We start from the raw sequence: 24800 nt of genomic DNA on the forward strand, positions 1-24800 counted from the left end.
TACAAACCAAATATAAAAATAAATGCATTACAAACAAAACAAATGTCTTCTTCTTCTTTTGCTCTTCAAGTCTTCATGGAATACGTCAGATGATGTATTCTTTAAGTTCCTTCTTGGCTTACATTTTTCTTTGATCTTATGTGTGATCTGAATTATAAACTTATTCACATGCTAAACACACACATAAGATACTTGTACTTTGTAACATTAAATCAGGAATTAGACTCAAAACGTCAACACATTTACTAAAAGTATAGAATTATTTTTAATTTATAATTTTTGAAAATATAAAAGTATATATATATATATATATATATATATATATCATGTTACATTTTTGTTTACATATATTACAAAAATTAAAATTAGCACAAATGATTATAAATATTTTTAAAATATTCAATATAATATATATATTTATATATATATATATGTATATATATATATATATATATATATATATATAAGACAATACTATTTTTATCCACTAAAGTTATAGAATTAATTTTAATTAATATTATTCAAAAGTATAGAAATATATATATATATATATATATATATATATATATATATACAGTGTTACATTTCTGTTTACATATATTATCTACATTGAAATTAGAATAAGTATTATTTTCTCACTTACCTTCCCTAAAAAAATTCTAATATTAAAAAATTACAATTATATAAAAATATATATTTACATATAAATACATAAATGCATGTAATTTAATAAGTGTTTAACTTTCCATATGTTATAAAATATTTAAATTTTACTCAAATTTTACATTTTAAATCCTTGTTCAATATTCTTATGATTTATATCTGTATTTTACTTTTCTCAATTAATTTTACATTTAAATTGATCCGCCACAAATAAATTTATATCATATATATATTCATAATATTTTTTAAAAATTTTACATCTACATACATATTATATTATTCATATGAATTTATCAATATTTCTCAATTATGTTGAACAAATAATATAAAATAACGTATTAAATTATGATATTATTGTAACACTAATTATCGAAAAACATATATATGACGATTAAATCTCACTAGAAATACACAGAAAACTTAAACCTAGATATTCTTTGTATTAAGACCCAGCTTCTTCTCCCTCTTTTCTTTTCTATTTTCTTTTCATCCGATTTTTTTGTCTTAATATTTAGATTTATTTTTTAACTTATTTCATATGTATTTTATTTTATTTTTTTATATTATCCCACCACGAAGCGCATATAGTCTTTCTAGTTTATATTAAAAGTGTAGAGAATTTCAAGCTTTCTAATGTCAAGTAGGGATGGCTGCAATTGTTGTTGAGTTTTTGCTTTGGCTTTCTAATTTTTGTTTTGGGAAGGTGTGGGAGAAGAAGAGCAAAATTATGGCTTTCAAATGGGAAAAAAAAGCTATTGGTTTTTTTTTTATTATTCTTTTTATAGATTGTTATATAGGCTAATAGCAATATATTAAAGGAAAGAAAATTATATGGTACAAATTAGGATATGAATTGAGGTATTACTCTATTGCCAAACATGCCCTTACTTTTTGAAGTTCTAAGAAGAAAAAAATGAAGAATAATATTAAAAAATTAAAATTCATTAATATAGAATTAAAAGATCAGTCCTTTTATTACTTATTTTATTCTTTTAAATCTTTCTTTTGAAACGTTAAAAATTTTCAATATTTAAATATTATCGGATGTTAGCAAAGTACCAATTTGATAAAAAAAAAAATGTGTATGTATTTATTTATAAGAAAATATATCATTTAATAAGTAATTTGAAATTGTAAACTGCTTATTTAGCATAAGGTCTCAATATTTGTGCTTATTTATTTATTTATTAAAAGCATCCATTTGCTACATTTTCCTTTTAACTTGATTCTTAAATTTTTCTTAAAGAACATTTTAGGTTTCTTAGAAAAAAAAAAAGTAAAAGTTATTTCATAATATAAATTTACTTTTATATCAACATGCAACAATCAGCAAGTGTATCATATGAATATTTAAAAGTTGAAGAAATTTTAAGATGTAATAATTTTCTCGATTTTGACACGTAATGTGTCTTTAATATTTCTTGAACCCGAGAAGATTTAAGATAAGTCAATCTATTAATGAGCAACACACTATTATTATTTTTTATATTACGATAAATTTAAACTTAATTTGGCAAGGGCAAAGCTCGATTTCTTTAGTTTGGAAAATGAAGTGTGAAAAGAGATATTTGAAAAGATTCCGAAAAGACACGTAGCGGAAGGATATCAATACGGATATAACAACCAATTAAGAAGTAAAATTGATTTGAAAAAGAGAAAAGAAATGGAAAATAAATAATTTTAAGGCGAGCAAATACATGCATATTCATAAGGATAAGTTTACTATTTCATTTAACCGAAACAACACGGAACTCAAATATACTTATCAACTTTAATTATTTTTTCATTGTTCCAACCCTAAGGCTCTATTTGAAATTTAAAAAATTTTAAGAAAAATAAAGGAAAATATAAAGAAATCGTTATTTTCATGTTTGATCATCAAGGAGAATAAGAAAGAAAATAAAAAATAATAATATGCCAAATCTATAGATAAATTTTTAATTTTAAACATAATTAATATTTAATTTTTCTAATTTTAACTCATATTTAGAAAAATTTTTATTTTTAATAGCATTTAATATAGAAGAAAAATATAAAAGAAAAATGAGTTTCCTCCTTATTTTTTTTTTCTTTTTTTCTTTTTTATGTAAATTCCTTGATCCAAACGGGTCTTAAAAATAATCAAATAAGTTAATTTTTAAAGCAAAAAACAAACATGACCTCATTTGTTTGTCCCAAAAAAAAAAATCTATTATTTTTGTGATGTTTTTATCCAACCAAACAAGCCTGTAAATAGCCACAAAAAATAAAAAATTCGAATGTGAGGCAGAAAATAATCACAAGTCATCCATCCGTATTAATTTGCTTCACCATAAAAAAATAAAAAAAATTAAAAAAAAAAAAAAAATATTGTGGGCCCGAATTGAGTCGTGTGGCCAACGTCGGCCATCCTAATCTTCTTATCGGCCCATAACCAGCGGCCCTCACGCTCCCCCGTAAGCCTCCAAACGGCCCCTGCGGCCCTTTCTGGTCGAAACGCGCGTTTCGAGGGCCTGCCGCGTACGTGGCGCCTCGGGAGCGGACCACGTCAAGGCGTGGCGATGAAAGCCCAACGCAAAACACCAAACCAGGATAGGGAACGATGGAAGCATGACGTCCTCTCGTGTAAAATAAATAAAATTTTCCCTAAACCACCTAATATCTTTATTGTTTCTCAACCATACCCTGACTGTTACAAAATCTTTCTGTGGGCCCCAAACAATTATATGCACATATGAATATATCGCCATTTCTCAATTCATTGCGAAATATATGCGAGAAATTGAAAGTCATTAGAGACTTAAATGCTTACAAAGCCTAAAGTGCACTTAGTTCTTACCTATGTGTGCATTCCACACTCCCCCCCCCCCCCTCTCCCTGGCCCCCTTTTTTTTCCTCACAGAGAATGATTCATAAAATCGATCCCATGTGAAACTAAAATTTGATTTTATTATTGTTGTTGTTGTATAATTAAATCTTAAATTTAAATTTTTAATCTTAAAAGTAAATTATTAAACAGAATAATATTTTAATTATAAACATAGATTTTGGACCTTAAATTTAAATTTAAATTATAAATTTCAATATAATTTTATATTACATATTATTCAAATCCAATACAAACCTAAATTCAAAAATTCTATAAATATAGGGTTATAACATACATGAAATAGAATATAACAATGCTTAAATAATATATATTGTTTGCTTGAGATACTATTACCAATATATATGAACAACTAAATTTTTTTTTATTGAGACTTCTGTTTTTGAAATATTATTTTTGGTTGTGAGCTTAGGATTTTATTAATCTTATATTTGGGGAGACCTTAAATTTGGAATTATATTGAATTTAGATAAGATGTAATATAAAGTTATATTAAAATTTATCTAAATTCACTTAAATTCAAATTTAAAATTTGAAATCTATGCTCCTTATTATTGCATTACAGTAATTTTAAATTTATTTACAATGGCATAATAGTGTAAATTGAGGTTGAAGTTTTTATCCAATCATCTCAAGATTTGATTTTTTTTTGTGTCATTATCCTTAACATTTAATTTTCTAAACACTAAATTTGCTTTTTAAATGCATGAAATATTTTTAAATTTTCGACATTTTAAGTTTTCTATCATATTGTGATAATTTGTTGATAAAATTTGTTTCAATTATTAAAATTAAAAATTAATATTAACAAAAGATCAAAATAAACAAGAAGTACAAACCCTAGGAACATAAAAAATCGTCTCCCTAAAATCCTAAAATCAAAACAAATTAACAAAAAAAATATTTCCCCTAAAAAATTCAAATTTTTTTTCTCCCGTGTGTGTTGACAATTAATTTAAAGAGAAGAAATGTGGCGATATTTTGGAAGTTTGAATTTAATTACAAACCTCGAGAGAGTAGAAGATAAAAAGAAAGAAGAAAGCTAGTTTGAAACACTCTATGCCTCTATGGTGGTCTTCTACCATAAAAAGAAAAACAGTAAAAGCGCCAGACCACAGAGCGTTCATAATTTATAAATTCCCATTTCGTGATTGGGAAGCTGTTCGCCACACGAAAGAGTAGATAAGAAGAAGAAGAAGAAGAAGAAGAAGAGGGGTTCGAGGTCTCTCTCTCTCTCTCTCTCTACCCTTTGTCGGAAGATCTCTCTCACTGTCTCCTGCCCCCGCCATGGATCCATACAAGGTACGGCCGATGCTACTCTGTGGCAAGTTCAATTTCTTCTTCTTATCTGATTGATTCTGGCGATCTCATTTCTATCATCCTAGAATTCTGATTAATTGGCTCGTTTGATTTTATTTGATTAATTGTAGGTATTTTGAACTTGGATCCTCGTCATGATTATGTAATCAATTTAGCTCTATTCCATGTAACTTGGTTATTTCACAAATCTATTTGTTTTTTCTCAAATGGGTTTTCGTATTCTCCAATTTATAATCATTGCGTAATCAATTTAGCTTGATTCTTGGTTTAGATTGCTGTTTGGTTCTAGCCCTTTGTTTTACGAATCTTATATTACCCATGTTTCTCAGTTTGTTTAATCACCCAATTTTGCGTTTTCGTCTTCTTCAATCCCTAACTAGTTTTCATTCATGGTGCTGGGAACTTGAATGAAACGAAAAGTAAAAGGAAAGCCTTTACTATTCTATCTTTATGCGGTATGAAATTATCGGCTTAAGTAGAAACTAAACAGCTCTAACTTATTTTCCTTCAAATTTCTTGCTCGCCAAATTGAGGGTTGTAGTTTCAGGTTTTGATGTGTTGTAGGTAGAATCTCTTGGTCTTTTGCTTAGATTTTATTTTTTAACAAAAGAGTTTTCTGGTTCCCTTATTTTGTATGCATTGATATTTGATTTTTTTAATTTCAATTGTTCTTGTTTCAGTAGATATCTTTTTTTAATTTTATTCTTTTTTAATGCAGTTCCGCCCTTCAAGTGCGTACGATTCCCCCTTTTTCACTACAAATTCTGGTGCCCCAGTCTGGAACAATAACTCTTCATTAACAATTGGATCCAGAGGTATTGATTCTTTATCTTTATTTTCGACTGTTTTATATTGGTCGAGTATTTTAGCTTAGTGAGTGTCAATATCTTTAATCACTGATTCTTGGTTTATCAATTCCTGTTTTTTAGGTTTTTTAATTTAATCTTAAGATACAGTTTTATTTACTCCAAATAGTTGTTCTGTTAAAACTAAGGGAAAAATGAACTAGCATCTCCCAAGTTTTTTCGGAAAAATGTGGACTTCGACATCTAAAACATTACATTGATCTCCACATTTATCCTCACTAATAATTATTGTCTTTCTATCAAACTGTACTTAATGGTTCAGTTGAATACGAAGACACCATTATCGAATTTTTTAAAAATTCCTTTTTGCTGCATTATTTCTAAAAAGTATTTTATTTAATTCAATGACTCTTATCCTCTTAATCCTCCTCTAATTCCTTTCCTCTTCCCCCTCCATTATTGCCATATTCAACACTTGGTGTCCTCACAAAACCAACTTTTCTGCACAAGCAAATGAGGGGAAAAGCCCTTGTATTCATTATGCACTTGCTAAAATTGTCCCAAGAAAATGCTGTAACATGAGCGCAAGAATTCGGAAGAGGGGAAACCTTGTACTATATGCCCACTCATCATGTAGTGCCAAAATCTCATCCATCGTTCAGATTCATTACATGCTTGTTGGCACAAGGAGAGCAATTGCAATGGAGAATGAAGAAGGGAAAAATGGGGGCTTGCGTCAAAATTAAATGAAAATAGGAAGCGATAAATTCAAATAAGAACTTGAACACGGGAATGTGGAGCTAACAAAGAAGGTCAAATAATGGGGAACATTAAATCAGCCAGTAAGGGCACTCCTAAGAAGCACTGGTATCAACACAGGACAAAAATATGACAATACCAACACAGCTTTGAAAAAATTAAGATATGACGCAGCAGGGATACATTAATTTTGGGGTGTGTGTGTGTGTATAGGCATGGTTTTTCTTTTAAATGAAAAATATTGAGGTAATTTTGATTTAAAATGAAATATAGGCATCATTCATGCACATTCAACAAGTAAATTCCATGTACAAACTACAAGTATACATTTGTGAGATATATTCATTCATATTAGAAAAGATCAACATAAAAAACTTTGGTCCCAAAACAACACAAGGAACATAGAGAGGCCCCTCGGGCAGAGAGACAATACGCTCTGTTCTGTTGCACATGGTTGATGCTGGGTAATGGCTCATCAAGAAATTAAAACAAGAAAAGAAACAGAGAGTGGCTAATGTCTGGTTGGGAGGAGAGTTGTGTGGGGGGGGGGGGGGGGAGGTAGCTCGAACTGAAGAAGGAAAATCCCCCACTAGTGACTCACTCTGGCTGCCCCCTTGTCTTTTGCTGCTCCAACAATGACAGTCATTGCTGGTCTAGCGCTGCAAGGGATGCTTGGAAGATTCGGTGGTGTAAGGCAGCAAGGTTCTAGGGCTTGAACTCTATTGGGGAAGAGGGAGGGAGAATAGAGAAGTTCAATATACAAGTTAGCTCGAACTGAAGAAGGAAAATCCCCCTCTAGTGACTCACTCTGGTTGTCCCCTTGTCTTTTGCCGCTCTAGCAATGACAGTCGTCGCTGGTCTAGCGCTGCAAGGGAAGCTTGGAAGGTTCGGTGGTGTAAGGCAGCAAGGTTCTAGGGCTTGAACTCTATTGCCTGTGTCTCTCTGAACACTCATTTTTCTTTTTCCTGGTTTTGTTCTACTTGAGGACAGTACTAAAGGGAGGACAAAGCGCAACATTTTAGGTTCCAGTTGTCTTGACTGTGTCCCAAATGTGTCCAAAAATGGGGAATTTTTTTTTTTTAAAATGATCTACAACACATATCAGACCCCTGCCAGGCTGTATTGGGCATGTCTCAGTATCTAAAATGTGTTGGATACTGACATTTGGGGCTTCCAGGAGAGTCAGTGTTTCTTGGTCATGCGTTGCAGTGTGGAAGCAGGCAAACTACAGCGATGGGTGTTCAATTGTTGAGGAGTCTAGACTATGGAGATTGTTAGGAGTCTGAATCATAGCCATGGAGGTTCATGGCAGTTGTTGGGGCTTCTTGGCTTTATTTATGGGCAACCCATTAGAGATAGCTCACAGAGTTGGTGCTAGGATTCACCTCCATACACTGCCACCTCCACAAACAGCAACAGAGGTAGAGATTTGGTGGGGCCTGGGGGCCAGTGTAATCATTAAAATGTTTGCAGACAGAGGAGAAAGGGGCTTGGGAACTACTGTGGCAAAATAATGCAAAGGAAAACAAAGAAGAAAGATGTTATTTGACATTATTTAGTATGTCAACTTAAGAACAATGTCATTTAATCTTCTATTTTTCAAGGATAAAAATGTATGGGACACTAAAATTTAGACACTGTTTATTAGATGTCAGTGACCCCCTGGGGGGGATTATTGTAATTTTTGAAATGTTTGGGTTGATATGTGTCATTTCGATGGGAAGTCCATATATTTTGCCATAAAACTAATTTAAGAATGAAGTTTTTTTTTTTTTAAGTTGTGTGCATGGCTTCTTAGGGTGTGATTTTTGGTCCTGCCCAAGAATTTATAATTTATTTTCTTCACAGATTTGATACTTTTTTGTTCACTTCAATGTAGGAACTTTCTCATGGCTGGTCATCTGTCATTGCATATCCTTTCTCTAAGTTTTCATATATTGGCCTTTAAAATTATTAACCTAATGGAGTCTATATGCTGGTTTGAGGAGGTGACTGAGTGAGACAGGATGAATTTGGGATGTTTTTTTTTTAGAAAAAAATATTGCAAACGAAAAATCTTCTTTCTGCCCGAAGGACAAAATGAGGTTCTTTTAGAAATTGTTTGCCTAAACATTCTGATTATAAGCATTCTTTTGAAGTGTCTAGCTAGATTGAAATTTACAATTTTCACCACACAAAGTCTAGTTATTAAGTGTACTTTTTTCTTGAGGATTGTTTTGCCAATATCATTACTCACTGGAAAGTTATTGTCGGTCATTACCAGCAATGAACTGAGTTGATGACTTCACTTTGTCTTCTTCTCCAATACCCATTACCAGAGATTTGAGCTTGGTTTACATTTGACAGGCCCTATTCTTCTTGAGGATTATCATGTGGTTGAGAAGCTTGCCAATTTTGATCGAGAACGGATTCCCGAACGTGTTGTCCATGCCCGGGGAGCCAGTGCCAAAGGTTTCTTTGAGGTCACCCATGATATTTCTCACCTCACATGTGCTGATTTCCTTCGGGCCCCTGGAGTCCAGACACCTGTCATCGTCCGTTTCTCCACTGTTATCCATGAGCGAGGCAGCCCTGAGACACTGAGGGATCCTCGAGGTTTTGCGGTGAAGTTCTACACTAGAGAGGTGAGGCTTATCTAACTTGTCTACTGTTTCTGAAATGCTTTTGTTGGCAAATATGCGTCTGACAAGTGAAGACAGATTTATTTTTTTGCCTAATTTGATGGATAAGTGGACATTAAGTGCTTGGTCTGTGAGATATTGTTGTTGCAGAATAATGTAATTTGGACTGATGATGTATCGTTTCAGTTCTATTTTATTGAAGATGTAGATGTGGCTGGCTCCTTGGACTGGGCTATAATCCAAAAATTGTAGAAAATTGTTGCTTTAACTTTTGGTTGCTTTTTCTTTTATGGCCATGATTTTAGACCTACTTGTTGTATTGAGTTTATTGACTAAAATGTGTATGTTGTTCTAGCTTTATCATATAATTGTCTGATTGATGTGGCTTCCATGGCTTCAAGAACATGGTTAATCTGCATTTATAATGATTTTCAAACAGACATATATCCCATTGAGTACACGATTTTGTGTGTTGAGATCAATATGCATGTGAACAGGGCAACTTGTCTGTATACGAAGGCTGAGGAGTTTTAACTTGTATGCCCTTCTTTATGTTCATTTTCTCACCTTTTCCTTGTGGTCTCAGGGTAACTTTGATCTAGTGGGAAATAACTTCCCTGTCTTTTTCATCCGCGATGGAATAAAATTCCCAGACATGGTCCATTCTCTTAAACCCAATCCCAAGTCACACATCCAGGAGGATTGGAGGATTCTCGACTTCTTTTCCCACCATCCAGAAAGTTTGCACATGTTTTCATTCCTCTTCGATGATCTGGGTGTTCCACAAGATTACAGGCACATGGATGGTTCTGGTGTCAACACCTATACCCTAATCAATAAGGCTGGAAAAGCGCACTATGTGAAGTTTCACTGGAAACCAACTTGTGGAGTAAAGTGTTTATTGGAGGATGAGGCAATAAAGGTCGGAGGATCTAATCACAGCCATGCAACTCAGGATCTCTACAACTCAATTGCAGCTGGAAACTATCCTGAATGGAAACTTTTTATCCAGATAATGGATCCTGATCATGAAGACCGATTTGACTTTGACCCACTGGATGTAACCAAAACCTGGCCTGAGGACATCTTGCCACTCCAGCCTGTGGGTCGCATGGTCTTGAATAAAAACATTGATAACTTCTTTGCAGAGAATGAACAGCTTGCATTTTGCCCAGCTATTGTGGTTCCTGGTGTTTACTATTCAGATGATAAATTGCTTCAAACTCGTATTTTCTCATATGCTGATACTCAGAGACACCGTCTGGGGCCAAACTATCTGCAACTTCCAGCCAATGCTCCCAAATGTGCTTTTCATAACAATCACCATGATGGTTTCATGAATTTCATGCACCGGGATGAAGAGGTAAAGTGCCACCCCCAAAAAAAAGCTGATTTTCCATCATGCTACAAACTGGCTTTAAAGCAGATGCCTTTAGATTTGAGTTCCTGGCATGCGTGAATCCTGTAAAATGCTACTAGTGTTCCACAATTTTCTACTTGTGAATACATTTAGTCAGTTTCCTAATCATAAGCCATCATAATGCTTTTCTTAGGTCAATTACTTCCCTTCGAGATATGATCCGGTTCGTCATGCTGAGACATACCCAATTCCGCCTCGTATCCACACTGGAAAGCGTGAGAAGGTTAATTTTCTGTTGTCAGCTTGATTCTATTGTTGGAACCAAACATTGATGTTTGCTATGTGGTTGTGCTAGATGATCCTTTAGGCATCATTTGGATCAAGGATTTGTTTGAGGAAAGGAAAAGAAAGAAAGACAAGGAAATTAATTTTTCGTTGCGTTTTCTCTCTATATTGAAATATTATTAAAACATGAATATTTTTATAATATGATTTAGAGAATTCAAATGTTAGTAATATAAAAAAATTGATTTTTTTTAGTACACATGAAAAAGTTGCTTTCTTCTCTTATTTTCCTTTACTTTCCCTAACGTTTTCCAAGTTCCAAATGGTGCTGTAGGAAACTTATGAAAGCTAGTAGGGGCTTAGATTCATTTGTATTTTTAATTATCATTATTAAATTTTGCATGCAGTGCGTTATTGAAAAGGAGAACAACTTCAAGCAGCCTGGAGAGAGATACCGATCATGGGCACCCGACAGGTATTTCCATATTTCTCTCTCAGTTATTTCTACATTAAATCAGCTTTCAGCCAGTGACACGGTTTGTGCTTTCTGCCCCCTCTTGGTTTTTTTTTTCCTTCACAGGCAAGAGCGATTCATATGCCGATGGGTTAATGCATTGTCTGACCCACGGGTCACCCACGAGGTCCGCAGCATCTGGGTCTCTTACTGGTCTCAGGTCTGGTCTGAACTGCATGCTTTTAATGACTTCCGACTCCAAATTACGGCTATATACTACTCATAAATCTATTGCGAACTGATAGGTATTAACCCTTTCGGGTCTTTTGACAGGCTGACAAGTCTCTGGGTCAGAAACTGGCATCTCGCCTCAACGTGAGGCCTAACATTTGAAGGTCGTGTCTGCCCAGATAGGTATATTTTGAGTTGCGAAGATGAGAAAGTGTGATTAATAGATAAAGCTATAGGGAGGATATGCATCGCATGGGAACCAAGCATAAAACCGATGTTAAAATCATTTGATCGCTGTGTTAAATTGTGTAAACTAAGAAACTTGCATGTTGCGTCTCTGTAATCCTGTGGTGTTGCAAATTTAATAAACTGTGGTTCTATTTGCCAGTTATAGATAAAAGTTTCTTTCTTTCTTTCTAGCTTTATGTTCATACGTTGGATGGTGTGGCTTCTGGCCGTGAATTATGGTCATTGTCTATTCATCAAGTAGTACATTCATGAAGAGAAAGCCTCTCTATTTCTAAATATTGTGTTTGGATAGATGCCCTCTTCCAAGAAAGAGCTATATATCTTAGCAGGAAAAACTCTCCTGGGTTTCCTTCCCAATCATTTGCTTGGACAAAAATTTTCTTGAGAAAACAATCACACTTTCTAAAGCACACATTTCGTTGGGAAAATTGTTTTTCTAAAAAGTCGATTTCTTATTTTTTGTATACTCTAGGTGTTGCTATGGGAGGTGCTCGATTTAACTAGATATTTGAAGTGTGCTTTTGAAAAATAACGAAAATATATATAATATATATACTCTCATTCTAAGAATATGAGACTTTCAATGAGAATGTAAATGCACAATGGATGATTTTATTCACAATATTTCACAATGAACTATCACAATCCTTCAATAAATGTATTATTCTCTACTAAAAGGATTTCTCGATTTCAAGAAAGAATTTTAAAAAATAAATAAATAAAAAAATAAGACATACAACTCTAATCAACAAATCATGATGAGTTCGCTTTATTAAAGTTGTTTGTCGTATTCATTATGACTAATTTTACTTATTTATGGACTAGCAAAATCTTATATGAAGGGATAGTGTTGTAAAATGTATAATTAGACTCTCTTATTTTTATGTGAAAATTGTTTCACCATTTACAATCAAGCTACATTCAAAATGATCAAAATTAAATCTTCTTTTGAAAATTTTGATTCTATCATTAAGTTTTAACTTCAATTGGCTCGATCAAAGCTTTTACATTATATAATGTTCTTGAATATGATTGAAGATAACATAAAAAACAAACAAACAAACAAAATTAAGTCTTAGTCTCACTAAGTGGGGTTGGTTATATGAATCATTTTCTGTCAATTTATGCTATCATGAACCATTTCTTTTGATAGATTCAAGGATATTAATTCTATAAGTCTTTTTTTTTGTTATTTCATTTCATGTTAGCCTTACCAAAAGAGTATAAAACTATCTAATTTTGCATTATATCATTCAAATGGAACCATCCCCAAACATCTCCAATTAAGGAAATACCAAACCAATATTTCCCCCTTCTTATTTTCAACAATGTCCTTAGCGTTACAAGTAACAAAATAACAATACTTATAAATCATGTCTACATAAGTAATTTAACAAAATAATTTAAATTTGAAAACTTTAAAACATTAACTCCAGCTATTTGCTTAACTTTCTATTAACTTTATTAGTTGTAACCTCCATTCTTCCCCCCAAAAAAACATGTATATATATATAGGAGGAGGAAATTATAGAATGTACATGCTTTTTGTCGTGTTTATGTTCCTACAGTTTAGATATAAGTAGGGGTGGAAAACGGGTTAACGAACCGGGTTCGGCCAGGTCATAAACAGGTTGGGGTTAAACGGGTTCGAATTTGGGTTGACGCGTTTATTAACGAGTGACTACTATGTAAACTCAAACCTGCCTGCTTAATAAACGGATCACCCGTTTAAAAAATATAATTTATTTATTTTAATAAAATTTAAACATTTCATATAAAATGACATTTAAAAAAAAAACTCCTTTTTTATTTTTAAATGGGTCATAACGGCTGACCCAACCCGAAACCACCTAACCCATTTAATAAACGGGTTGGATCCAAATTAACACATTTATAAACGGGTCAGCTTGTATTTAACTCAAATCTAGTTTAAACGGGCGGATCATGGGTTACCTATCAGTTTCGACTCGTTTTACCACCTCTAGATGTAAGCTATGTAGTAAGTGAATCTCACTTCTTTTAACATCATGCTTATTAAATGTGGGACTCACTTACTACGTGTCTCACATTTAAGCAGTAGGCACACATACACATGGAGAGGGAAGTATATACTTGGTTCACCGTGTTTAGAGTTTAAATTAATTTGATATTTTTAATATTGGTAATTAAAGATTGTGTGATTCAAGAGAAAAAAGAGAGTTAAGGTTTACATTTTGATAAAATTTAAATTTTTATTGTTGATGAAATTTTCATTTCTACTATTAATTAAGAGAAAATATATAATTTTTAATTAGCATTTTCCTTCAACATTATTCCTTGAGGCATTATTTAATTAAGAACAAGAAAATAAAAAATAAAAAAGTAATTTTTCATTGTATTTTTTTTCTATATTAATTACTACTAAAAATAAAATTTTGTTGATTGAGAAATAAGAAAATAAAAAACAATTCATTGATAATGATAGATAAGCAATTTAACAAAATAATTTTAATGAGCATAAATTTCGGGCATCAAATTTTATGTGGATTTGAATAAAATATAATGAAAAAATAATTAAAATAATAAATACAAAAAATATAATCTATTAAAGTTTATTTATTTCTTAAAATAGTAAAAATATTTCTTTAAATGCCTTCCATTATTTTTAAAAATTCTTTAAAAAATTTATCAGAACATTTTTATTAAACTTTCAAAATAGAATGATATATGAATATTAAAGTTTGTCGATTGTTACAATAAATGAATATCATAAAATCTAATTTATAGCTTTCATCACAACAACATTATATCGACTACAGTTAAAAATGTAGTAACATACAGGAAAAAACAATAAAACAAAATTAAAAGTGTTTTAACATATTATAATCTGGTTTTAATAAAATATAAGCATTATATTAAGTTTGATCAAACTAGAAACAGTACTATTTTACCAAAACAGAAGAAATTTTTTTTTTCTAAGGCAAACAGAGAATTAACTTAAAATTCAAGTGGATCCAAATTAAGAAAATAAACATATTTAATTTAATATCAGTAGTTTGTTTTTTAGAAATCAAATCTAATCATTTGGGCAATCGATCAAACTAATTAAAGTTTTAGCCACCTGACAGATCGAATGAACTGATTCAATTTTCGAAAATTTCCTTACCTGAATCTCTCACTCGTCATGAACAATCCTGTCTCTCTGTCTCTCTCTCTCACCCATGAATTAATGCACAGACAATCTGCGAGAGAGAGAGAGAGAGAGAGAGAGGTTCAGAACAAATAATGTAATTCATTGAAATTAGAGAAGCTCAGGAATTAACTAAATAAGAAATTTAGTAACTTTTACCGATTCATCATGATCGTATCAGAGCCTCAGCCGCTTTGCAAGCTGCCCAATTCTAGCTCTTCTCTCCTTCTCCTGTAATTAGCTTAGGCATTAATAACACCTGTAATACTGAAAATTAAGCGATATATATATATATATATGAAAAGAAAACTGGAAGAAGTGCTTACCATCTCGGTCGAGCTTCGAGAAATCTTTGTGTTTGGATTCATGCATGCATGATGATTTTCTTCAGAATTTTCTGACTGCTGCCTTTTGAATGAATCGGGGATATATGTACATATAATTTAAAAATGTTAATTTATCTGAGTTTCAGTTAAAATTCTAATAAATTAGTTTAAATATAGATTTGGAAATTAAATTTGTTAATTACTTTTATCTGTTTTTGAATTTGTGATGAATTTGATTTCTCAGATGAAGACTCAAGAAGCGACGATGTGCATCGGCATTGTTTTTCAGCAGAATGCGCGAAGATTGATTCATTCTCAGAGGACAAAGCCAGCAGAGAGAGAGAGAGAGAGAGAGAGAGAGAGAGAGAGAGAGAGAGAGAGAGGAAGTTTATAGATTTTTTAATTTTTTTTAGTATACAAATTGAATTGACAATTTTATCCCTAATGTTATGGGCCTGTTTGGTCTCATTATAGGCCTTTGAATCTTCTAATTAAAGTGAACAGCCTACTCCCATTATTGTGATTGTGGGCCTATCATGCTTTTGATTTTGTCTCATAATTGATCACCAACTCATTCCACAACTGATGTAGGATAATCCAATAATCTCCCCCTCACATATCGGAATCTCTCCCGGTAAGGCATCGGGGTCTCCCCCAGTATGGCATATCAAGAAAAATATTGGTGAACTAGACTCTGATACCAGTGTTGGGTGGTTTAAGGTCTTCTCAGCCCCAAAAACTAGTTCAAGAGATGAGACTTTTCCTTACACTTAATAACTGACCACTAGCTCATTCCACAACCGATATGGGATAATCCAACAAACACTTAGTACATAAGAATGGAATGAAATCAGGAAAGTGAAATCAAATTTATCCTTTGATTTTATAACATTATTCATTCTTTTAAAAAAAAAAAAAAAATTGCAGTTCTTTCATATCAAATTTCATTTTACAAACCTAATGTGACAAATTTTTACTTTTACCTCTTTAAAGTTCATAAATTTCAAAACACTACAAATTCGTATTTTTACAAAAACTCATGTTGACAAGCTTATAGATGTAAATGGAATAACTTTGAACTAAGATAATCATTACAATTACAAATAATTATCTCATCTTGGTCTTCTTTCCATGCAACTATTTGTTTCGATCCAAAAGTGGTAATTTGTTACTCAATCATTCAAAGTTCTGCTTTATTTTCACCACAACACCAACAATCATCTCATCTAGTCAGCGACATGAGCATTGGTGGCGTGAAGCTTATTTTCAATAAAGATGTAAGACTAATACTAGTGCCCATTAATTTAAACAAAAGTCATTGTCAAAGCTTATATATTTAGTATGCTCCTCCAATGCTTATTTTAATAGAATACGTAGTTTACAATTTTCAATATTGTAGTTTTCAAAACGTCATTCTTTACTAATTTCAAAGCTTATTAAGATATTTTATAAGTCTATGTTTCTACCTTTTTATTACATGACACTCATACACGTAATCTATCGTAACCTCTTACTTTTCAATGCATATCCTTGCCATTATCTCTAGATAAGAAAGGATTCGGAAGAGGATATCATTGCCATTATCTCTAGATAAGAAAGGATTCTATTAGGATCGATGACTAACAGTATTAGATGAAAAATGTTTTCTCTAATAAAATATTATGGGGCCATGTTTGGAATATATAGTAATGGTTTTTTGGGAGAAAAAGCATAGGGAAATTAAGAAAATTAAGAAAATAATTTATATATATATATATATATTCTCAATACCAATAATTATTAAGAATGAAAATTTGTTTGCTTTCAAATATGATTACATTTTTAAAAAAATTAGACAGAGCTATGTACGAAGTATTCGATATAAAGATTTGAATATTTACTGCAAGATAAGAGTTGTATTAATTAATCTAGTGTATATATATTTTAATCTTTTTTTTTTCTTATTTTTTTCAAGTTTTGAAGAGAGAGTGTTTGGTATATTGGAATATAATATAATGAAATGATTTTTTTATTACTCTATTCTTGTATATTTCTCATATAGTTATTTATTTCATCTCCCTTACATACTCTTAATTTGGGAGCATAAAATTAGAACGCTGAACTTGAATTTGCGTAGATTTTAGCAAATATAGTATAAATTTGAATTGAATTTTTTAAGGATTAAAAAAAAAAAAAAACTATACAATTTCAAATTCAAACTCCAAAATATATGCTCCAAAACACTGTCTTACATATTTTATCCCAATGCACCATATAACATGTCCAAATCTATTTTTAAAAGATTTGTGTTCTTTGCAATAATTAAGTTTCACTTTAGAGCAATTTTGCAGTGTAATTAAAATCATTAATTACAAACTATATTTTTTTAGACTTAGAATTTGATTATAAATCCAAAACTATTTTAATTAGTGATGGTGAGTAAAACAATATTTACAGTGAGTTGATAAAGAGACTCATTGATGCATAATTAAAGGAAAAGAGTCAATATAGGGTTTGTAATTGATAAGGAAAGGAAAAGAAATAAAGGAGTTTTAGGTACCTGTAACTCTTCTTGGATTTAACTCGTTAGCTTCTTAGTTATTAAATATCAATAGGATCTATCATTCTAAAACGGTAATTTTTTTTTTTTTTAAAGGAACACTAGACATAGGCGTGAGCATTTGGTCGGTTCAGTTAAAAGATTCCACTAACCGAACCGATCGAAAGTTCATATTTAACCGAACTCAAAACCGATCGAACTGAATTTCAGTTAAATTAGTTAACCGATTTAATATTTTAATATACATATATATATATATATATATAATATAAATAATATATGTAATATAGAAAAAACAAATAAAATTTTAGTATATATATAATAGAAAATATTTTAATATAGAGTATATATAATTATTTATGATTAATTTATACTATTCAGTTAACCCCAAAATTGAATCGAAAACTAAAAATTGAAATGTAGCGAAAATTAAAACCGAACCAAACCGAATAAATTTTTAACCGAACTAAATTGACTGAATTTATTCGGTTAATTCGGTTTTAACCGGATGTAAGTGAGTCAACTTACTCTTGAACTACTTAGACTTAACTCATCCTCTAACTTAACTTGACTCGATTCTACTGAAATTCAAATTACTCGAATATTTTAATAAGTCGAATTCAAACTCAGTAATAGTACTTGAGTTGAGTTTCGAGCATAATCGAGTTTTTCATTTTTAATTATATATGTCATATAATATGTGTTTTATAAATATATTTAATATTATATGTACAATATATTTATTTATGCTTATATTTGATATTAATTTATAATTGAGTCGAGCTTTATTTTTATTAACTTGTAGTCAAGTCAAGTTCGAGCATAACATTTTTCGAATCAAGTTGAGTTCAAGCATTTAACTATATTGACTCGATTCAACTCGACTCTACCCGACTCAAATACATCTGGACTCCAAACTTCTTCTACTTTCACTTTTAGAAAATCAAGTACTAAAAATGTGAATTTCCACATTCTAATTTAAAATTAAATATATCTCCAATTAATCAAATGTTAAACAAACTCGTTTCAGATTATGTCAAATGGTGGCATAATTATTGCGGTAAATTTTATAAGCATCATGTATAGGACAATTAATTAGCTTCATAAATTACGGATGGGCTGTTTGGATTATGTGAAAATTATAATATAGTATTTTTTTCATTTGCCATTAGTAGTACACTAATGTTCCCACCGACTAGAGCAAGAAATAATGTGCAAATATAAACTAATTGTCAACACCATGATTGAGTTGGAGAATAAGCTCTTTATTTAATGCAGTCATTAATTATCCCTCATTTGGAAATTTATAGATATATTTTTTTAGAAATTTTGTTCCTTCCGTTTTACTTTACTTGTAATTTAGCATAATAGATTTTACGTTTAAAATTTTTAAAATTTTAAATTTAATTTTTTATAAATTTAGATGTAACGTAATATAATTTTATATTACATTTTATTCGAATCTTACAAATTAAACTCCAAAATCTCGGTTTTAAGTTTTCGAATATGGGTTAGCTGTACACTTTTAATTTTTTTATTTAAACTTTTATTAAATTAGGCTACTTAATTATGTGATATTTCAAGAAAAAAAAAAGAACATGAAAATGACATTTTTAAAAAATAAAAATAAAAAAATTTGGCCCTTATCAGTGATGAATATGATAAAAATAGGAAATGTCGTTTTCTAATGACAAGTCTCACTCACCTAGTCACAGCGGCGAGAGATTGTATATAGCATTGACACTGGGCCTGAGGCGGGGCCACCCACAAACCAAATAGCCCAGTGGGCTCAATAATTTACCCGAAAGAAACAAACATAGTGGAATTTCGCGGCCTTAGTGGGCAGTGAAAGATTGGATTAGATTTCGTATTGGACAGGTCGCAATAATTCAAGGCCCATAAAGTCCGTCGTGTGGCCGCCTCACTCACTAGCGGCCGCTTTCGAGCTGTCGGTCCCAGGACGCCAACCAATTTTTTCCCCAACTCCAGTTACTCTGGTCTCAGCACGTGCTTCGAGGCCTCTGGCACGTGGGCCCGGTTACAGCTAAGCTATTCCCTGATAAGGATGAGGCCGAGGCCATAACCGGGACAAACCGCGCATGGGCCTCTGGGCCCACCTCTTTGACTGCCCAAAATGAAAAAAACTAATATAAAATCATATAAATTATATTCAATTGAAAATTAATATTAATTACACCCATAAATTATATATGATGTATATATATGCGTACAAAATATATATTATATGAATGATATTAATGTAAGATACAATTAAAAAGTCGATTAGGCTTAAATTTAATATTACAAAATTTGAATTTTACTTGTTAAACTACTTTAACAGCTCAAGTTCAACTAAAACTCAATTAGAATCAGATCTAGTCATGTTACAGAGTGACTCGAACCCGAGTAACTTGCGAATAAGCTTGACTCGGTTACATCCTTAGTGAGTCCAATGCATTCTCTTATCTAGTGATGTAACTTGAGCCTGTAATATTTTATTTATCTTGAATAGGCATAAATATTTAACATAATCTTACATGGAATATAAATTAAAAAAATTAATTATAAGTTAGAAATTAAATAGATATTGGACCGATTGAATAGGTTTGATTCAGCACTTGTCCTATAAATCCTTGAGTCATACCCTACCTCTGAAAAATTTATAATTGAACTCGCCTTAACTTCAAATGCCTATATTGATTTGGGGGCGCCAATTGGGTATGATCATTTTTTTGAAATTGATTTTCATGGATTTACTCAAGATTTGATTAATAATGTTTATTAAATTTAATTTTATGTAATTAAGCAGCTAATTGTAAATACTTTTTTAAAACTCAATTAATTTAACTTAATTAAAGCACATGCGGGCTAAAAATCTCAAATTAAACAGCCTAACTCTAAACTTCAACATATTCTCATCATACATGATGCAAAATAAAATCCCACAAAGGAAAATAGGAAGAGAGAATTAATAGAACCAATTATTTTGATTGTGCTTAGAGATAATTATAAGGGTGCCTACCACATGATCGATTATGATTGGTGTCTACTAATGATCAATCAAGAGTGATGATTGTTAAAATCAGAGGAGTCCGTAAGTGTACTTGATACACATGGGTGAACCCCAACTTGACTCAAAACTTTAAGCCTATTGGATCTTGGGCACAACCATGTATATAAGCACCTATCATTTACTCACTTTTTCCAATGTGGGACAAACTCACAAGTGGAATTCTCAACAATCTCCTTCTCACTTGTGAGTTCCAACTGCTCTCTTTTGAACGGAAGTTCCACTACTCGTGAGTTCCAACTGCTCCCCCTTGAATAGAAGTCATCTTCTCCCTCATGGGACTAATTCTCCAATAGTTTGCTCAAGTGGGTCTTACCATTGTGTCTTACATGTCTCGGATTGTATTTCAAGTGGGTCTCCAAACCAATCCTACCTCCCACGTCTTGACCCTATTTGAATCCATCTTGGCAGCTTAGATAACCCCTTTTAGCCTCTGTCACACACTCTCATACCCAGAGTTGTGAACCATCGGCTCTGATACCACTTATTATAATTGGAGAAGTCCATGGGTGTACTTGATACACATGGGTGAGCACCAACTTGACCCAAAGGCTTTAACTTTTGGGTCAATTTGGTGCTCACCCATGTATCAAGCACACCTATGAACTCCTTCGGTGATAACAAGAGTTGTTTTGAAGTTTTTTGCTTGTCCCATATTGGTGGAAAATGTTTTTTGGACTTGAGGTTGAAGCGATATAAAGAGCTCACATCTCCATTTGTAAAAACACACCTCAAAGTTGTACTTTGTCTAGAAGTAATGGATTGATCGTCGGCACCCGAGTACATAGGTTATTCTGTATCAAACCTTGTTAAATTCTTGTGTTGTTCTTTATTGTTGTCTTTTATTATTAGTTTTCGCATTGCTTTAGTTTTTATATATTTAATAGCATTAGTTGTAGTATTGGTGTTTGGTACAAGAGGGGTGCTCAACACAATAATTGGTATCAGAGTTAAGTTGAATAGTGTCGATACGGAGGTGTTTTTATATTAGGATCCTTAATTCCATATTTGATGCTTAAGAAAGACCTTATCTTAACGAGTGCTCAGAGACCATTGTGGCTCAATGGCTCCCTTGAGGTTGGCCTAGTCAAAGTAAAATTTCATAGGATAAATAGAGTATGCATAGTTGGTGCGTACTATTCATCCTAAGCCTAGCCTTTTGCTTTGTTGACTGCTATTGAATATATAAAAGATGACAGGAACTAGTTTAGCTTAATATAAAAACTACATTTTTACATGATGATTTGGAAGAGGAAATCTATATGACTCAGCGAGATGGATTTCAGGTTGCTGGAAAGAAAATTGGGTATGTAAAAAGGATAAATTACTATATGGTTTAAAACAGTTTTCAAGATAGTGGTACAAACGATTTTATTAGTTTATGATGGGTCACGAGTACATTAGAAATAAATATGATCATTGTGTTTATTTTCGCAGATTATAAAATGGATCTTTTATACATTTACTCTTGTATGTTGATGATATGTTGATAGCTTCAAAGAATAGGGAATAAATCAACAAACTAAAAAGTTAGTTAAATCAAGAGTTTGAGATAAAAGATCTTGGTGAAACAAAGAAGATACTTGATATGGAGATATATAGAGACAGAATGAGAGGAAGAGTCAATTTGACTCAAAAACAGTATTTGAGGAAGGTAGTTCAAAGTTTTGACATGTCTTAGCAGTCAAAACCAATCAACATTCCTCTTGCTCCTCACTTCAAACTTAGTACAATTTTATCTCATAAATTAGACGAGGAACATAAGTACATGTCACAGGTTCCTTATGCAAGTGCTGCTGGTAATCTAATGTATACTGTAACGACCTCAAAATTCTTACCATTTTTTTTTTATATATATAAATTCATACTTAAGCAGCGGGAACATAAAACATATCACTATTATAATATAACTATATAATACCAGAATCCAGTATATACAAACCATGGCCATACAAAAATACCCCTCCAGTATCATCTACCCAAAAATATACACAACTCTGTCAAAAACTCACCCTATAACCAGGGTAATCTGAACTACTCTCTATCTGCAAGCCTGATCCACTCGCCTAACTGGCTCACCTGAAAAATGTTAAAGTAATGGGGTGAGTCGACGACGCTCAGTAGGTGAAAATATGCTATTACTAGTGTGTGACAACTAAGTTAAGTATACTTTTAAAATAATAACTGATCCATAACGCAATAAATAATCTGTAAATCATATATTTCAAACATATCTTTCTTTCTCAATTTAAAATACGAATACACTGTATCATTCGTATTTTCTACTTTTTATACTGATAATATATCATACTATACTCATCATATACTGTAAAACTGTATACATACATATAACTATGTTGTATCCCTGAGACTCTATATGTCATGATTTGACCCCTCATGACAGGGTTGTGCAGTTCGTAGGTAGGACTTCATCTGGTCGGCCCTTTAGATAAGTCAATATACTCTACACTACCTCAGCCCGACCAAACTGCATCCTCTCTTAAGCTCGGGACTGGCTACTACCTCATCAAACTGGCCCCCTCAACCCAACAAACTGGGGAGCTGCATACTCTTTGAGCACGGCTGACGATACCCACATTGTGACAACCCGAAAATAATGAAATTTCAATAATTAAGAGGGAGAGAAATAGAAATAGAAACAGAAGGAGGCTGTAGACTTCATCGACGACATTGCATTTGGGGTATAAAAATAATTTTAAGAGATTGCCTGGATTCGTCGACGAATACAGGAGTTCGTCGATGAGTGCAGAAGAAAATTCATTGACGAATACAGGGATTCGTTGATGAGAAAATACCGAGCGAGGTTTTTGGCTACATTGAATTTTGTCGACGAATACAGGGTCTCATCGACGAATTTAATGAAGGACTCATCAACGAGACGGTCAACAAGGTGACGTGTCTCGTCGACGAATCTGGTCCTATAAATACTTAAAAATCCAATTTTTATTCACTTTTAATGCTTCTCTCTCTCTCTCTCTCTCTCTCTCTCTCTCTCTCCTACGTGTCTCTCTCACTTCTCTCTTTGATTTTGGCCCCGCCAGTCATCGGATCGAAGATTTGAGACTACCACGACGCTCCTGGAAAAGTTCTCTACGAGTTTGCCGGAGCAGATCGTTGGGGAAACGAAGTTGGAAATCATCCTTGATTTGAGGTAAGGTAAGACTTTTTAAGTCAAATTTGACTTTATGGTAGTTATAGGAAATGATGTATGCATAAAAATACTGAAATTTAATAATGAAAGTTTTCAATTTCAGAGTATTAATCAGGAAATCCTACGGGGGTTAGGCTAGGATTTTTAGGGGCTTTCTCAGTAGTCAAGTAAGGGAATAAATTAAAACAGTTATATTTCCATACAAATTATTATTAATTATGAGTAAATTTATTTTCAGAAAAGCTTATGATATATTGGTATATTGTGGATGAAATGTACGTTTTGGGAATATACTGCTATGATGTTAAAATGTATATGTATGTATGAGATGTCAGAAAATTATGATTTTAAAATATGAAGTATGATTTTGTATAGCACATGTGTGGCATGAATATTATTTTATGTGAGGAAATATTATGATATGTTAATGATATGAACGCAGTATGGTTTGAGAAATTATAAAAGTATACAGTACTTTGTGATGTTGAAATGTATGATAAACTGATTATTTTCATAATGATATGTATGTTATATTCGGCACGAGGCCATAATTATGTTATATTCAGCACGAGGCCGTAATTATGTTATATTCGGCACGAGGCCGTAATTATGTTATATTCGGCACGAGGCCGTAATTATGTTATATTCGGCACGAGGCCGTAATTATGTTATGTTTGGAACGAGGCCGTAGTTACAATATGTTCGGCACGAGGCCATAATGATGTTATATATATGATCATGTATTATATGTTATCACAACCCGGATGTTAGTTTAGTTCAGTTTAGGGCTCGGTACAGTAGCTTATAGATCAGATGTTTATGATCAGATTAGTGTTAACCATCCCACGAGGGGATGGGAGATGGATAGTCGATGTGGCTTTCAGTAGAGTGTAGACGTCCACCTGGAAGT

General features: G+C 32.1%; 1 protein-coding gene and 1 long non-coding RNA gene across 3 annotated transcripts; one reads left to right on the plus strand and one right to left on the minus strand.

The window, feature by feature from the left end:
- Positions 1-4504: 4504 nt before the first annotated feature.
- Positions 4505-11765, plus strand: LOC131162204 (catalase isozyme 1). 2 transcript variants are annotated; one of them, XM_058118435.1, is made up of 8 exons: positions 4505-4831; positions 5568-5664; positions 8761-9038; positions 9622-10398; positions 10589-10678; positions 11088-11155; positions 11261-11354; positions 11468-11765. In XM_058118435.1, exons 1-8 carry the CDS (start codon positions 4817-4819, stop codon positions 11525-11527), a joined length of 1479 nt encoding a protein of 492 aa, XP_057974418.1. In that variant the 5' UTR covers positions 4505-4816; the 3' UTR covers positions 11528-11765. The 2 variants fall into 2 exon arrangements, with proteins under 2 accessions (XP_057974418.1, XP_057974417.1); XM_058118434.1 differs by having other exon boundaries at positions 4516-4831; positions 11261-11765.
- On the minus strand, positions 11040-15501 carry LOC131162206 (uncharacterized). Its single transcript, XR_009138714.1, has 4 exons — positions 15313-15501; positions 15110-15191; positions 14943-15014; positions 11040-14835 (listed from the first exon to the last, which is right to left on the minus strand). It is a non-coding gene; the product is annotated as an uncharacterized LOC131162206 (long non-coding RNA).
- Positions 15502-24800: the final 9299 nt, after the last annotated feature.

This window comes from Malania oleifera, chromosome 8 (genome assembly GCF_029873635.1).
Source record: "Malania oleifera isolate guangnan ecotype guangnan chromosome 8, ASM2987363v1, whole genome shotgun sequence".
NCBI lineage: Eukaryota > Viridiplantae > Streptophyta > Magnoliopsida > Santalales > Ximeniaceae > Malania > Malania oleifera.

Excerpts from the sequence above, each read along its gene's own strand:
- LOC131162204 (XM_058118434.1), top strand. Across the intron at positions 9,039-9,621 it reads TGAAGTTCTACACTAGAGAG|GGTAACTTTGATCTAGTGGG; the intron begins GTGAGGCTTATC and ends TTGTGGTCTCAG. Across the intron at positions 11,156-11,260 it reads CGATCATGGGCACCCGACAG|GCAAGAGCGATTCATATGCC; the intron begins GTATTTCCATAT and ends TTTCCTTCACAG.